The sequence below is a fragment of the Fukomys damarensis genome, unplaced genomic scaffold (assembly GCF_012274545.1).
Source record: "Fukomys damarensis isolate Sample0158 unplaced genomic scaffold, DMR_v1.0_HiC HiC_scaffold_39, whole genome shotgun sequence".
NCBI classification, from domain to species: Eukaryota; Metazoa; Chordata; class Mammalia; order Rodentia; family Bathyergidae; genus Fukomys; species Fukomys damarensis.
In genome coordinates, this window is record NW_022900951.1 from 106,253,975 (window position 1) to 106,269,760 (window position 15,786).

Genomic DNA, 15,786 nt, shown 5'->3' on the forward strand with positions numbered 1-15,786 from the left:
AATGATAAGCTTGAGACATTTATAAATAAATGGGTGCACCTTGAGACCATACTCTCTCTCTCTCTCTCTTTTTTTTTGTACCGGGAATCAAACTTAGGACTTTGTGCTTGCGAGGAAGGTGGCGGAACCACTAAGCTAAATCCGCAGCCCGAGAACATAATCTTCAGTGAAATAAATCAGACATACATATTTAAATACCAAATTGTTTATCTGGTATGAAAAACCCAGAGTTGAAATAAGGACTAAAAGGTATAATAGATTTTGGGAAATGGGAAGAAAATGTTCAAATGGGAAGAGGAAGAAGGGAGGGAGGAGGGAGAAAGGAAGGAAGGGACAAGAAAAAAACTAAAAGCTGGAAAAAATGCGGTACTGGGGATTGAACCCGGGCCTTTGCACTTAGAGACAGGGTCTCATTAAGCCACTGAATTGCCCAGGCTGCACTCAAATTTGTGATCCTCTTGCCTCAGCCTCCAAGATTAGTGTGTGTGTGCGCGCATATGATAGACTGGGGATTGAGCCCACGGCCTTCACACTGAGCTACATCCCCAGCCTTTATTCATTTTTTATTTTGAGGTGGGGTTACACTAATTCACTAGCTTGCACAAATTGGGCTCAAATTTGAAATCCAGCATCAGCCTCCCGGAGTGGCAGGATTATAGCCCTGCGCTACCACACCCAACTGGATGTGACATTTTAAAAGGGAGTTGTTTAGTTGTCTTGAGTTAAAGCACAGGGGTTCAAACTTACATATCTGCTTCTCATCCAGGATGTTGTTGGGAGATTCCACGTTGAGTAAGACTTCAGTGGTTGCCATGGTGTGTGAGGTGGCCTCATTGTCATCTGGTTCCACATTTCATGAGGTGGGGGGGAGAAGAAAAGTTCCCTCAGGGCACAGTACAGCTGTAATCAGGGCCAACTCAAGCCAAGAGTGGTAAGAAGAGGAGACACAGGAACCCTAGGAACAGCCTGAGAGGGACCAGCATGCCTCATGTCCTAACCCCCCCCACACACACAGCGGCTCTCCACTCTTCCTCATCTAGAGAGCTGGAGTGAATTGAGCTGGTTCTCTCTTCTGTGAAGCAGCACAAACCTTTTGTTATAAGCCTTGCCCATTCTGAGTAGGGTTACTCACAGCCATCGTGGGCTTCCATTCCCCAAGACAGAAACCCTCTCTCTACCACACCTCCCCTGCCCAGAAAGGGAACAGACCTGCCAGCAAAAAACTGCCCTCCAGGATCTGGTCCTGCGTCATGCACAAGGTCCCGTCTGTTATAATGCCGTTGGGAACGTCGTCCAGCTCCAGTCCTGAGTACAGATGCAGTAATTCGGGGTAGGGTACCTGCTCCACGATCACAGCTGGGAACACCGAAGGGTCTTCCAGCTATGGAGGAGATAGGGATCTGGTTCAAGGCTACCCACCTCTTCCGGGAAGCCGCCCTCCCTATCAGCTTTTGGCCCTTTGGGCAATTCCTACTTCTTGGAGCCCTCAGGGCTTGAGATGATGTTGCTCTAAAGTCCAGCCTGGCTAGGTGATGCCTTGAGTGGGCTCTTGATTAAAAGAGATGGCCCACCTCTGTCCAACCTACACTCAATCAAAGACAAGCATTTGTGTGAATGGCACTGGGAACCAAACCCAGAGCCTTAGCCTGTTACACTGGCACAAGTAATCCCAGCTCCTTGGGAAGCTGAGAGGGAGAATCACAAGCTTGAGGTCAGCCTGGACAACTTAGGGAGACCCTGTCTCAAAATGAAACTTTAAAAAAGGATTGGGGGTGTGTAGCTCAGTCTTAGAGCACTCACCTAGCATGTGTGAGGCCCTGGGTTCCATCTCTAGTACTTGGGGCTGGGGGACTGTGCTGTACTGCTCAGCTATCTCCAAGGCCCGGCAAGCATGTTTAATTGGTGGGACTCAGTCGACGTGAAGGGTTAGGTTCCTTATGAGGCCAGTGGGAAAGCATCGGTTGATGGCAAAGGTAAGAGTAAGGAGTGAGCGACTCAGCCTAGGGTCATGGTTGGGGACCCAGACATTTTAGGGCTCAGTCTGTGGTGAAGAACTCAGAGCCATGCTAGAGGCACCAAGGCTGGAGCCAATCCCTGCCTGGATTGGGGAGAGGGTTTCACTGCCAGCTTGATTCAGCAGGTAATTGGGGTTACTGCTCACATTTAGGGTGGACCCAGGAGGAGGAAAATGAGGTATTTGGAGAAAGATAAGGGATAACGTCTAGATATGTGAGTTTGAGGTACTTTGGGGAGATCTAAAATGGAGGTGCATATCAGGGAGTCAGAAACAAATGTCTCAGAGCTCAAAAGAAAGCAGGTGGCCACTAAACCCCTCAGAGTAGAGAAGATAATCGGGGTGAGAATTCAGCTGCCAGAGAGCATCGTTGTTCTGAAATGAAGCAAAGTTAAATAAAAAAGGAGTGTAATCATATTTGTTTATTATTATTATTGGCAATGTTGGAGATGGAAGCCAGGGCCTCATGAATGCTAGGCAAGTGCTGTGTCACTGAGCAACACCCCAATCCTGTCTTTTTGTTTCACATCTTCTTTATTATGGCGTATTGGTTACACAGATGAGTGAGTTTCATTCTGGCAGATTCATACATACACATAATATACCTTGGTCATTTGCCCCCAAGACCTCCTTGCCTCGCCCTGCCCCCTGGTTTCATTTCAGTGAGTTTCAGTGCATATATTGTGATAATTCCCAGTCCCCACATTCATCCATTCATGGTGCTAGAAATCAAACTGCGGGCCTCATACATGCTAGGCAAGCACTCCACCACTGAGCTATACCCAGTCCTGGTGTTTGTGGGGGGGGTACATTGGACCCAGGGATACTCATTCACTGAGCTATATCCCTTTTTTAAAATTTTTGAATGGGGTCTTGCTAAGTTACCCAGGCTGTCCTTGAACTTTTAACCCTTCTGCCTCAGCCTCCTGAATAGCTGAGATTACAGATGTATACCACCATAGCTGACATTTTTTTTTTCTGGTACTGGGAATCGAACTCAGAACTTTGTGCTTGCCAGGCAGGCACAGCACCACTGAGCAACAACCCTGGCCCACAGCTGACATTTAAAAAACATCTAGATAAAAAGGAAATGTACCAGGATGTCGATTGTAGTTGTATTTTGCTTATTGGACTTTGGATGCTTTTTTTACCTCCCTTTTTTTAAAAAATAATTTTTATTTTATTTTATCCCATTCCCCCCTCAAGCCACCTCCCCTCCCTATGTACAAAAGCTTCGTTTCCATTTTTTTCCTTCTGTTTTTACTTTTTTCCTTGTCCCTTCTTTCCTTTCTCCCTCCCTCCTCCCTTGTTCCCCTTCCCATTTGAACACTTTCTTCCCATTTCCCAACATCCACTGTACATCTTATGTAGCTCAGTGGCACTGCGCCTGCTTGGCAAGCACAAGGTCCTGAGTTTGATCCCTGGTACCACAAAAGAAAAGGGTGTGGGGGAGTCCCTTTTTATTTTCCTGTATTTTCCAATTTTTCTTTCATGAGAATGTTAAATTTTTGTTCATGAAAAAAGACTGAGAATGGTCCTTCTTCTCATGTCCCCAAGGAATTTAGAAGCGTATAGATTGACTAAAGGCTTCTGGATTTAGCCACTGGACTGTTGCTTTGGCTGGCATGGTTTCAGGGGAGTGCCAGGGTCCCAGGCCAGGTGACATAGGGTTTGGAGAGGTTGGACTGAGGCAAGATCAGGTGTGTACTCAGGGTACGCTGTCTAGAGCTGCACTGCCTATGGTGACAGCCACTAGCCACTGGTGACTTTAAATTTAAATGGAATGGCAATTTTGGAAAAGTACAACTTCAGAGTTGGACATAGTGATGCACACCTATAATGCCAGCACTAGGGAGGCCGAGGCAAGAAGATTGTGAATTTGAAGCCAGACCTAGCAAGGAGAAAAAATGGAAGATAAAACTTCAGTTCATCAGGCGCACTAGCCACATTTCAAGTACTCTGTAGCAACATGTGATAGACTTACACTAGATAACCCAAATATAGAACAACATTGCTCGCATTCCAGAAAATTCTGTCAGATTGTGCTGATCTAGAGCCAGACTGCTTGAGCTTGAAACCAAGCTGGAGGCTGGGCGTGGTGGCACATGCCTGTGGTCCCAGCACTCCTGGTACTTGGGAGGCTGAGACAGGAGGATCACCATGAGTTTGAGGCCAGTCTGAGGTATGCAATGAGACCCTGTCTTAAAAAACAAAAAAACAATAAAAAAAGGAAGAAAGAAACCAAGCTAGGCTACTTACTAGTAGTTTGACCTTAGGAAAGGTTACCTATATTTCTGTGTATCACTTTTCACATTTATAAAACTAGGATACTCATATTATGGACCCTATAGGGTTGTTTAAACAGATATATACACATTATGCACTCAAAACAGGACCTAGCATAGAGTAAATTCTCATGGAGTGCTAGGTATTAAGGGCTTCTAGGAGACTATAAGGTTTACTTCTTAACCTGGGTCACAAGTACACTTGTGTTCACTTTATGGTCTATCTACCCATCAATGATTTATGTACTCTTTTGTATTCATGATAAATTTCACAATAAAAATTGTTTCCTAAGAAAAATGAAAGGATTAGATTATAGTCCCAGCACTCTAGGAGGCTGACGCAGAAGCATCGCAAGTTCAAGCCCCATCTGGGCAACTTAGCGAGACTCTGCCTCAAAATAAAAAATAAAAAGGGATACGGATGAGGGCCAAGGATGTGGCTCAGTGGCGCAGGGCCTGCCTGGCAAGTGTGAGGTCCTGAGTTTGATCCCCAGTACCACACACACACACACACACACACACACACACACACACATAAATAAATAAATAAAAAAGAAGGTGGTATTCTGACACAGTGGAGCAGAAAGGAGGGAAGGTTGTCTTTTAGAATTGGGGAGACCTGAGGCTGTTCTAATATGAAGAGAAAGATGCGGGAGGTCCGGGATATACAAGAGAAAGGAGGAGTAATCAGTGGCTTGAGATCTTTAAAAAAGGCAAGAGATCAAGTACAAGGGTAGGGAAAAGAAGAGGAATGCTTTTTTCTCCTATGCCAGTGAGAAGGACACAAGAATATGAGATGTTGTAGACAAAAAGCATAAAAGGGAGAAACTTCGGACACCCTTGGCTTTGGCCTTTTCTGGAGGTTGGGAGGAGAGTCTTCTTACTGCAGGTGGAGGATCACTTGGGAGATGAGAACAGCCTCTATGAAGACAGGAAACGTTGCTGAGCAAACTAGAAACAAGTGAAAAATGGCAAGTAGCACTGAGAATCCAGGTAAGCTTAGATTTTTCTTCCTTTCTCCTTCATGTGAAGCCCACCAGAAGTTTTCAACAAAATTGAGCAACCTTGGATAAGAACACGGGACTATAAGTACAATGCACCTGACTCCCATTAGAGGGCAGCCTTTGGTTTTTTTGTTTTTGTTTTTTGTTTGTTTATTTGTTTTTTGGGGTTTTTTTTGGTACCAGGGATTAAACTCAGGACCTTGCGCTTGTGAGGCAGGTGGTGGAACCACTGAGCCAAAATCCCTAGCCCTAGAGGGCAGCCTTTGGTAGCCCACCAGAGATTGGGCAGCCTTCTATCCTTGCAAGGATTTAGGATAGAGGGCATCATTTAGGCTGGGATGGCGTCAGAGATCATCCAGGCACATCTCTTGGAGAAGGTAGGGAGATGATAGGCAGATACATAGGAGACAGGGCTTGGCCAGGTGACTTTGTGGCCAAACTAGGATCAAAACCTAGGGTTCTCGATTCCAACTCTTCCATTCCTTCTACCATACCTGGCTGTCTCTTCTTTCTCTATTTTGTAGAAGGAGGGGGAATGGAGGGTAGTGATGCATGGTGCCAGGACTCCATCCAATGGGGACATCTAAGTGCATAGAAAATCTGACCTCTTTAGCAGCACAAGGAATGGAGGAATGGGTACCCGAATGCCAGAATGCTATCCTATTTTCCAACCTTCCGCTACAAGACCCCATGGCTTGAGGCTTCTCTATAGATTAGGAGGAGAGGCTTCTACCTGAACCCTTAGGCTTATCCTGAATCCTCAGAAAGAGGATGAAAAGACAGTTGTGAATGAATCCATCAACTGGACTAGAGCCAGGTATCTGAAGATGCCAGAGCTTGGACTCCATCCTGCAGTTTCAGCTGGCAGGGGCCCTCTTGGTTTTTTGTTTGTTTGGTTTTTTTCCCCCTTTGGTTTTTTGGTTTTTTTTTTTTTTTTTTTTTTTTTTTTTTGAGACAGGGTCTTGCTAAATATTCCTGGCTGGCCTTGAACTCACTCTTATTCCAAGATGGACTCAGACTTGTGGTAATCCTCTTGCCTCAGCTCCTGAGTACTGTGATTACAGGTGTGTGCCACCATGCCTAACAGGGGCCCTCTTGCTATGTGGTCATCCCTGCACCTTTCTCAGTGCAATAGTGCAGGTGAAGGAAATGATCAAAACACTTATGGTGATCAGAGCACACCTTGCAACTTCAGTCATTGTTGCTGACTGACCAGCTGATTATTTAGCAGCCTCTTGGTTTGTTGAGCAGCCAGCTCCCTGAATGACCATCTGATGACCACCGACAGGCTATATGAGTGAAGAGCTGGTGCGCAAGCTGCCTGACACATAGGTCCAGTGCTCTGAACATAGTAGGTGCTTGATCAATATATACTGACTGGATAGCCAGCCAGCCAACCCATTGGACTTTATTCTCTGGGACCATACCTGGTGGATGTCATCCATTCCGTTGCTTGCAAACTCAAAGATCAAGTCACTGGGCTGCAGGGTAATAGCCATACTGTCTGCTCCGAGAGCTGACAGCAGGATTCCCAAGCTCTCCGGAGCTGCTGTGCTTTGTGGGTGAAGAGATGCTTAGTGCCTCCCCCAGCCACGTAGAGAGCTGGAGTGGGTGGTGGCCTACAGCAGGTTCAAGGCTGCATACTGGGCTGGGCCAACCACAGGAGCGACCTAGGGAGAAGGGACAGATGGGGACCATGAGTAAGGCAGCTTCCTTGGTTCCATTGCCAGGACAGCTGGAGAACCTGAGGGACCCTGTCATGCCAGGCAGAAGACCAGTACAGGGCTGGTGGGAAGGGGAGGCCAACGGAGAAGAAAGGAAGCAGGGAAGGAAGGAAAAGAGAGAGTTCGCTGAATTGTTTTCAGCAGGAAGAAGCTGAACCTTAGTGCCAGTCAGGGTCACCAGCATCTGTACCTCTGGCCAGCCCCAAAGACATGCAGTGTCCCTCCCTCTCCCCACCCCCTTCTCCTGAAAAGGGTAACAGATAGAGGGCTTTAGGACTTATTTGTTTACTTATTTATGGTGTTACTGGGGATTGAACCCAGGGCCTTCACACTGAACTACATCCCTAGTTTATTTTGTTTTTGTTTTATTTTGAAACAGTTGTTCAGGCTAGGCTGTAACTTGCCATTGTCCTACCTCAGTTTCCCAGGGTACTGAGATTACAGGGAGGGTGGAACTATACTAGCTGACTTGGGGCTCTTTATTCTCAGTAAATGGCCACAGGAAATGGCAGGGCACCAGCCTGGGTGACCTCAGGCTGGGGTGATGGTGTAAAGAATCCCCATAACTCCTTTGACTTAGGAAAGAATTCACGGGGGTGTGAAGGGGACACAGGCCTCACAGGGTGCTCTGAGGCTCAGTGTACCTTGGGAGTTCGGTGGCCAGTTAGCTCCAAAGGGCAGAATCTCCTGAGGAAGAAGTGTCTCTCTGTGGAGGGCCAGAGTGGGGGGGCATGCGACAGGTGGGCTATATGCATGCCTTGCACCCCCTTCCTCTACCGCCTACCAGAGAGGGTGGTCCCTGTGAGGCTGAGGCATGTGGGTTTGTGCTCTTGGTTCAGCTTTGCTTTCAGTTTCAAGACTGAACTGTCACCCTGGGAACTTGTGAGGAGGGCCTTGGCTGGGGGAAGGGCAGAGGAATCTTCCCCATCCTCCGGGGCCAGCCGAGGCCCCTTTTCCAGGAAATCTCTGTCCACTGCAGCCCACACACGACTCTCTTCTCCTGATGCTCGCTCGCATGGCATCAGGGCCTCTGGCTGCTTCCCTGCCTCCACTCCACTGTCAGCGCCCTGTGACTGTGCTCGGTCACACCCTTGGCCACCCCCAAAGCCTTTGCTCACCCAGCTCCACCCTCCCCACTCCTGGGCCCCTGAACACGGCTTCTGCATTTCCAGGTACCACATCTTTGGCCCTTCAGGCGCACTTGGGGTGTGAGATGTGTTTTAGTGTGTGCATGTCTATGCCAACAGCCTGATTCAACCATGAAGAATTGGGTCCACCTACAATAGTCAGAGCGAATCACTTTACCCCACCTCTGAGACACGCCCTGGGCAGTGCCAGGGTGGTAAACCCTACCCTGGCCCAGAAAGAAATGAGGAACTTCAGAGAGGGGCAAAGGGAGGGAAGGGAGGGGGACCATGGGTGCCCTCCATGATGCCCGCTCTCCCCCACAGGAGACCCCGAGCCTCTCCCACTTCCTTTCCGTTAGCCCACAGGCCTGGCCCCGCCCTCTCTCCACCCCCAGCCTCGCCCCCACACCTTTCTAACCACCCCAGTAGAACAACTGGAGAAGTCACTCAGCTCAGGTCCTTTGTACCTGTGGGGTCTGAGTCACCCTTCTGATGAAGGAGAGTGCGCCAGATCCGCAGTAGGACCAGGGGAGGTGCCTTCAGACCAGCTTGTCCTCCCACTCCCCTTCCTGTGACCCTATCTCCTTGGCCTGGGCTCCTAAGCCTGGGTCATTTCTGCTTGGAAGGTCTGTCTCCCCTAGCCTAAGTGCCAGGGGGCTCTTAGGCCCAAATTCCACAGCTCTCTCCCCTCCCACAAGCCCTTCTGTCTGCCCCCAAGATCCTACTCATTAAATGAAGGTTGATCACTTTCACACAATTCCACTTTGTGTAAACAAACTCCTGCATCCATCTCTCCCCAGGGTGGTTCCACTATGGCCCCTTCCTTCCAGGTTTGCTGTCTCTTTGCTTCTCTTCACAGGCCAGTGTTTCCAATTTTTTTGCAAGTTTATTGTCGGTGCCCTTTGCTTGGGAAACGTCTATAGACCTTCCTTACCTGCCACATTGGACAGTGGCTTCCTTGGGGGCAGGGACCACTGTGTTGGTCATTGATAAAACCTTGGCACCTTGCACCCTGCTGGCTAAGTAGCCTAGACACTCAGTACCCGATTGTGGAATACATGCAAGAAAGAGGGGACAATAGAAAGCACAAACAAATAAATGGTACTGATCAGTCAGCATCTGTGAGTGCAGCATTTTCTGCGAAGTCTGTGACCATGAGTATAGGTGGGCATCCTATACTCTGTCACAGGAGAATGAGAGAAATACGCAAGCTCTGAGGTTATGTTGGTATATTTCTGTGTTGTTACCCGGTGCGTGATCTGTGCTCACTGTGGACGTGCAGCGTGTTTGCGTGTGTCCCAAGTGTGAAGATACGTGCATGAGAGCCTCTGTGTGTCAAAGGGCTGCCTGATCTGGCTGGCCAAGCCACAGGCTCCGTCATCAGTTCCTCCTCCCAGGCTGTAGTGGTGGCAGTGGCGGCCTGAGCTGCCTGTGAGAATGACAAGCCCCCACTCATGCTGGCTCTGGTTCAGAGAAGCTGCGGTGAGGTGGAGGCGGGCTGGGCTCACTGGGGTTCTGCTGGGCCCCCGCTGTTACTGTGTGTGTCCCAGCGAGAGAAGGCCAGCCCCAGAATAGGTACGGGGCCTGTGGGTCGTTGGGGCGAGAACCACGAGTTCACTGGGCTAGGGAGGTGGGGGAGACGGAGGGCGCCGCACCGGGTTGGATGGAACCCTTGACTGGCAGTGCACAGGGGAGAGGTCTGATGTGAGAGAGATGACCACCGTGGCCTAATTCACTGTGACTGCATGTTTAAGCACTGCATGGAGGACCCACTGATGTAGGTTCTCTGGCGCAAGGTTGTAAGGTCTTAGGATGCTGATCCTAGTGATCTCATACCGCCCCAGGCCTGAAGCTAAGGTGAAGGGGTATAAAGGGCTCTCTTGACAAAGGCTGAGAACCATCCCCCATGGAACCTTCCAGTTCGGAAAGCTTCCCCCTCCCACTTCAGATGTTTGAGGATTTGAAAGTGAGTGGTGGAGAGAGGCTCATTTGCATGTTCACTCACTCTCCCCCAGTCCCTTAAAATAACCTCCCTCTCCCAGGAACCTGAAACCAAAGAAGCCACCAGCACAGAGGCCCGCCCTGCCAAAGGCCAGAGGGTCCCACACCAGGGATCCCCTCGCTAGGGTCCTTCCAGAGCCCTCTGGCTTGGACACAGTTTGGGTGGCCTAAAACCCTGGACACTGCCTCACTGGCGAGTGGGGTTCAGGGGTCACACTCAGATACCTGCTTCAGGGAATGGAGTTATTTGGGAACCCTCAAATTGACTGGCAGCAAATTCCTCCCTTGCCCTGCCCCACCACTGCGCAGCTCACAGCCGGCTCCAAAGTCTACTCCCACTGTCTGTCCTAGCAGGGCCAAGAGTGACGGCTTTGTGAGGATAAATGGCCCCTGGAAGCTGCCATGCGTGAGTGTATGCCACAGTAGGAAACAGCAGGCCAAGGCATCTGCGTTCCCAGCCTGCAAATACACACCTCTGGCTCTCTGTGGTTCTGACTGCATTGCAAAACCAAAGCAAAATAGAAGTGGTTTGGGCTGCTTCTATGTCACCACAACTGAGCTCCCTTTAGAGGTATAGACCCTTCTGAGGGCTGCCGCTGGAACACATCAAGGAGTGTCCAGCACCCACCCATCTGGATGTCCTCTAGAGGAAACAGCCCCAATGTGAAAGCCACGTCCACAGTCTCCATGGAGTGCGTTTAAATCTACACCCGCTCAGCCGAGCCACTGGCTCTTACAGAATTGCTGGTAACACCCATGGCATTTTCACACATGCCAGGAAACATGGGAGCCAGATGGTCATCTGGGCCACACAGTGAAACTCTCCTCCAGTTCCTCGTCCCTCAGAGTCAATTCTCCTGAAATACCTCGCTCTCCATGAAACCTTTCTGGAATTCCCTGGAAAGGAAGTGACCATTTCCTTCATGCCATTTCCCACTCCCTCAACACTCCTCCCCCACAGCCACAAACAAAATGGAAACTACCCCAGGAGCAGCCCTGCCCCCAGCTAATAGACATCCACCAGTGAAGGTGCCTGCTGCACCACAGGAGCAGAGGCATGTATTTAACAGCCAGCAGGCCAGCGTCAGGGCTCCAGGCCATCTTCCTGGACAGAGCAGAATGAAGCCATCCATAGGTCTCACACCCACAATCTTGGCCCAGTTAGGGCTGGACTCCAATCAGCCAGCTAATCCTCTGTGTTGAGCAAGTGCCCAGTGCAGGGGCCCGCCCACAGCTATTTTGTCAGCTCCTTCTCCATCCCTTTCTTTCCACCGCCCCCCCTCCATTTGAGATGAAATCAGGAAGAGGGAAGAGGAAAAGAAAGATTTTGCAAGCTCTGTTGGTTGGGGTTTCTCTCTGCGTATTTACAAGAAACCCAGTTCCCTTCTTTGCCCCTGTCATTGCCTGATTCCAGCGAGAGCTTGTCACAACTCCAATGGCCAGGTGGGCTCAGAGCTTGTCCCTAGCTGCCCCCTTCAGCTGTCCTCTGCTCTCCTCTCAGTCCTGCCCTCCCATGTCCCAATCTGACCCAAGGCAGAAGGCCATTAAGGCTGCAGGAGATGGCAGGCCCTAGGAGATGTTCTCTTTCTCCTGAAGACTCATGGTTCACCCAGGGTATAAAGGGCCCAGGAAGCGGGGGTTGGAGTAGGCAGGAGGCAAGTGCTGTGCTGGCTGCATGCCCACAAGCAGGGTAACCCTGGAAACGTGGTCATCTTTCTGGGTTGTGGCTTCTGTCATCCTTCAAGTGGGTGAGAGCTGAGGGTAATCCAGGCCTAGTGGGGGAACAGGGAGTCTTGGGTGAATAAAGAGGATGACTAGGAAAGAACTTTGCAAATTAAAAAGCACTTAGGGCCAGAGATGTGGCCACTTGCCTAACATGTTTTCCAGGCTCTGAGTTCCATTCCCAGTACCAAAGGGGAGGGGACAAATCTGGAGGATGAGCTTCAGGTGACCTTCAGAAAGCAAGGGAGGCTGGACCCCATTATACCCTGTGCCATCATTCCCATTGGTTTTGGAACCTAGACAGGGTGAGGCTGGAGGGGTTCCAGTTGTTGCCTAAGAAAGGGCCGACTCCTTGCCTGTTAGGGGCCCTGCAGAGGGGAGCACTCAGTCCCCTATTCTCTCCCCCCACCCCCATGTCACCTCACCCAGCCCTTCGGGTTGTGGTTATGTAGCAAGAACTCTACAGGAGCCCCAACAGGGGAGGAAGTGGGGAGGGTTACTGACAAAGGGAACCTGTTTCCTCAGAAAGCGAAAGGAGCACCCCCTGGAGGTGTCTGAAGCCACCACATCCCTAGTGTTCGGGGACATGGGAAAGGCCAAAGGCGCCCGGCCAATGACAGAGAACCCACGGCAGTAAAAGGAGCATCTATGCCAAGCCAGGAGTGGCTAGTGAACACCAGTGTGATGGGCTGGCTGACAGCTACAACCTAGGAGGGGCCACTGGAAGTCCCTGCGAAGCTTAAGGGCATGGACTTTCCAGCTAAGAGACCTCAGTCTGCCTTGAGACCCAGGCAAGTCACCTTCCTCCTGTGCCAAACAGGGGACATCCTACCTAGTTCCAGGGCCTGTTGCAAAGGGCATTGATTGATGTAGGCAAAAGTTCCCTGTTACACCCCCAAAGTAATTTCCAGTTCCTGGTCCGACTTGTGACTTTGGGACCTTGGTCACTCTTCTCGGTAAGTATTCAAAGGGGCTTTACCAAGACGGAGAGAAAGGAAAGTAGAGATGATGGGATGAAACGAAGGCTGAGGGGCCATGACCAACAGCTCTAAAATGTGTGGTTAAACCAGCCCCATTCTAGTTTTCTCCAACACAGTGTGAGACCCTATTTCAAAAAAATGAAGTAAGAAATAAAATAGCTGGATGTGGTGGCACACGCCTGTAACTCTGGGACGCTAAGGCAGGAGGATTGCAAGTTTGAACCCAGCCTAGATGATTTAGCTGAAATCTTGTCTCAAAATAAAAAATATAAAAGGACTGGGGATGTAGTTCAATCCCCAGAACATACACACATCTATAATTTATAGTAGAGATAAACCAGTATGATCATGGGAGAGAGGAGAGGATTGATTGGAGAGTTAGAGTAGTGAGGCTCTAGATCCATCAGACAGAAGATTTGAATTTAAGATGGAGAGCAACTGGGAGTGGTGATTCTTTAGCAAAGGAGGGGTGTATAGATGCAGTTCTTTCTTCTCTTTTTCTTTCTTTCTTTTTTTTGCAGTAGGGGCAATTGGCAACGCTGGCGATCAAACCCAAGTCCTTTACACTGAACGATAGCCCTATTTTAGGCCCTTTCTTATTTTTATTTTTACAAATTTGAGGCAGATCTCACCAAGTTGCTAAATTGCCCAGGCTGGGCTTGAACATGTCATCCTCCTGCCTCAGTCTCCTAGAACACTGAGATTACAGGCATGTGCCACCACACCAGGCAACAAAAGCAGTTTTTTTGTTTTTTTTGGTGCTAGGGATCGAACTCAGGACCTTGCATTTGTGAGGCAGGTGGTGGCACCACTGAGCTAAATCCCTGGTCCAACAAAAGCAGTTCTTTAGGAAGAGCAGTTTGGTCTGGGTATAAAAGTGAGTCCGTGAGAGGAGGCAATGGAAGGAGACGGGGTGGAGCAGCTGGAACCCAGGAGGCAGAGTCACCCCAAAGGAAAAAATAATGGACTATGGAATAATACAGGAGCTGCAGAGATCCCAAGTTGTGTAGCTGTTCCCACAGGAACTTGTTAAAACACATGGAGTGATCAGGGGAGGAAACGTAGCCAGACACAGAGTTTGGCTTGGAAACTTTGAAACTAGGATTATCTTTTAAAACCCAGGATTAATAAGTGTGTGGGGGAGGGGAAGAGGACTCAAATAGGCATTTTGCCAAGTTTCCACCTTTTCTGAGTCTGGGGCTGCTGGGCAGGAAGGGCCTCCAAGTGTCCAGTGGTCACATGAGCTGGCTTGGCCTGGTGCTGTAGGTACAGTGCAATTCAATATGGTGCCGGAACTGCATGTGCTGAATGGACAGTGACTTGGACAGGCACACCCTACCCAGCCCCCAGGAAGGTCTGCTTGCTTCCATAGCTGGGGGAGGGAGGGTGGGAACAGAAACACTGACCAGAGACTAATTAAATCTATTAGTGAAGTTTTTAGAAGCTGGAGTAATCTGTGACTCGGCACCAACAGGATATTAAGTCAGATAACTTTTTATTGAAGGGACAGTGTTCTTTGTCAAAGCCCCTGGCAGAGTGTGTCCTAGAAACTACAGGGAGGCTCCTTGCTCAGGAGGGGAGCCTTCAGGTCTCCACCCCACATGGGAGGTGTGTGGTAGGTTTGTTTCATGTTTGGCCCTGGGTGTCCCTTGATAACGTCCCCTTCCCTCCTGTCCACTTCCCAGGCCAGCCAAAGTGAATAGCAGCACTCCAGGCACAAGGCCGATGCCTTAGAGTCCCCATGGCAGGAGGGAAGGTGTTTGAAAGGATGAGGTAGGAAGCAGCCTATCAGTGCCTGGCCAGACCAGGATGGCAGCTTCTGTTCCGGAAGTCATTGAGAGTGCCCGCCTGCCTGCTTGCAGGCCTGGGTTCCTCCTCCCCTCCCTCGCACTACTGAGACCTGTCCTGGAGCCAGAGTCCCAGGATGTTAAATCTAAAAGCACCCCCCCAAGATCACTGCACAAATCCCTCTTATTACCCAACTTTAGGCACTGATTTTCTGAGGGAGGGGAGGTGACTTGTTCAAGGTCACACATCTAGTCACAGTGCCTCCCAGGTGGCCCTTCTTCCTCCCCTCCTCATTGTCTCCAGGCATCCTCAACAAAGCCAACCCTTTCCTCTGGCAGGAACGGCAGCAGTCAAAGGTGTAGGGCTGGCAAATAACAATGAGGCCACACATGTGCAGAACACATTTAACTTCCACAGTGACCTCCCCACCTCTGAGCCTTTGTCCACACTGTCCCTAGACGTAATATGCCCCTCCTCGACTTCTGCGGGTCCAATTCGACGCGACAAGTTTTGAAGCAAATGTCACTCCGTTTTCAAAGTCCTACAGGCTTCCTCCCCACCTGGCATACTTTCTTCTCCCTTCTTATGACACCTTAGCTTGACCCCCCGGCCTTTTTTTCTGCCACTTGGAATTGAATCCAGGGCCTTAGCAATAAACTGCATTCCCCAACCTTTTGTTACTTCTTATTTTTGATATAGGGTCTCACTAAGTCATTAAACTATGCAGGCTGGGCTTGAATCTGTGATCCTCTTGCCTCAGCCTCTCAGGTTGTCAGAATTTTAGGTGTGCACCACCATGCTTGGCATTAGCTTAATTTCTTAGGCCCAAGTAGGGGGGTTAACAAATCGTGGCTCACATGCCAAATTGGATCCATTGTTTTTGTATAGCCTATGAGCTGACAATAACTTTTTTTTTCATTTTTAAATGATTGGAGAAACAATCAAATAAAAATAATATTTCATGAAGCATGAAAGTGATATGAAATTAGAATATCAGTACCCAACAATAAAGTTTTATTGGAACACAGCTATAATCATTTGTTTATGTATTGTCTATGGCTGCTTTTACTTTGCAAATAGTTGTGACAAGAGTTTGTTTGGTCTGAAAAGCCTAAAATATTTACTGTATGGTCCTTTACAA

The 15,786-nt window shown here is 49.3% G+C and overlaps 1 protein-coding gene across 3 annotated transcripts in view; it reads right to left on the minus strand.

The window, feature by feature from the left end:
• Elf4 (E74 like ETS transcription factor 4) overlaps positions 1–15,786 on the minus strand; it is a 42,068-nt gene that overhangs the window by 7,312 nt on the left and 18,970 nt on the right. Inside the window, exons 2-5 of one of the 3 annotated variants that reach the window (XM_010608001.1) lie at positions 6,731–6,973; positions 5,184–5,250; positions 1,210–1,381; positions 748–840 (exon numbers count right to left, since the gene is read on the minus strand). In XM_010608001.1, coding sequence (XP_010606303.1) covers positions 748–840; positions 1,210–1,381; positions 5,184–5,250; positions 6,731–6,744 — 346 coding nt within the window. In that variant the 5' untranslated portion in view covers positions 6,745–6,973. Of the gene's footprint in view, positions 1–747; positions 841–1,209; positions 1,382–5,183; positions 5,251–6,730; positions 6,974–15,786 lie in introns of those variants that run through there. The other 2 variants (XM_010608002.1, XM_010608003.1) reach the window with 2 other exon arrangements.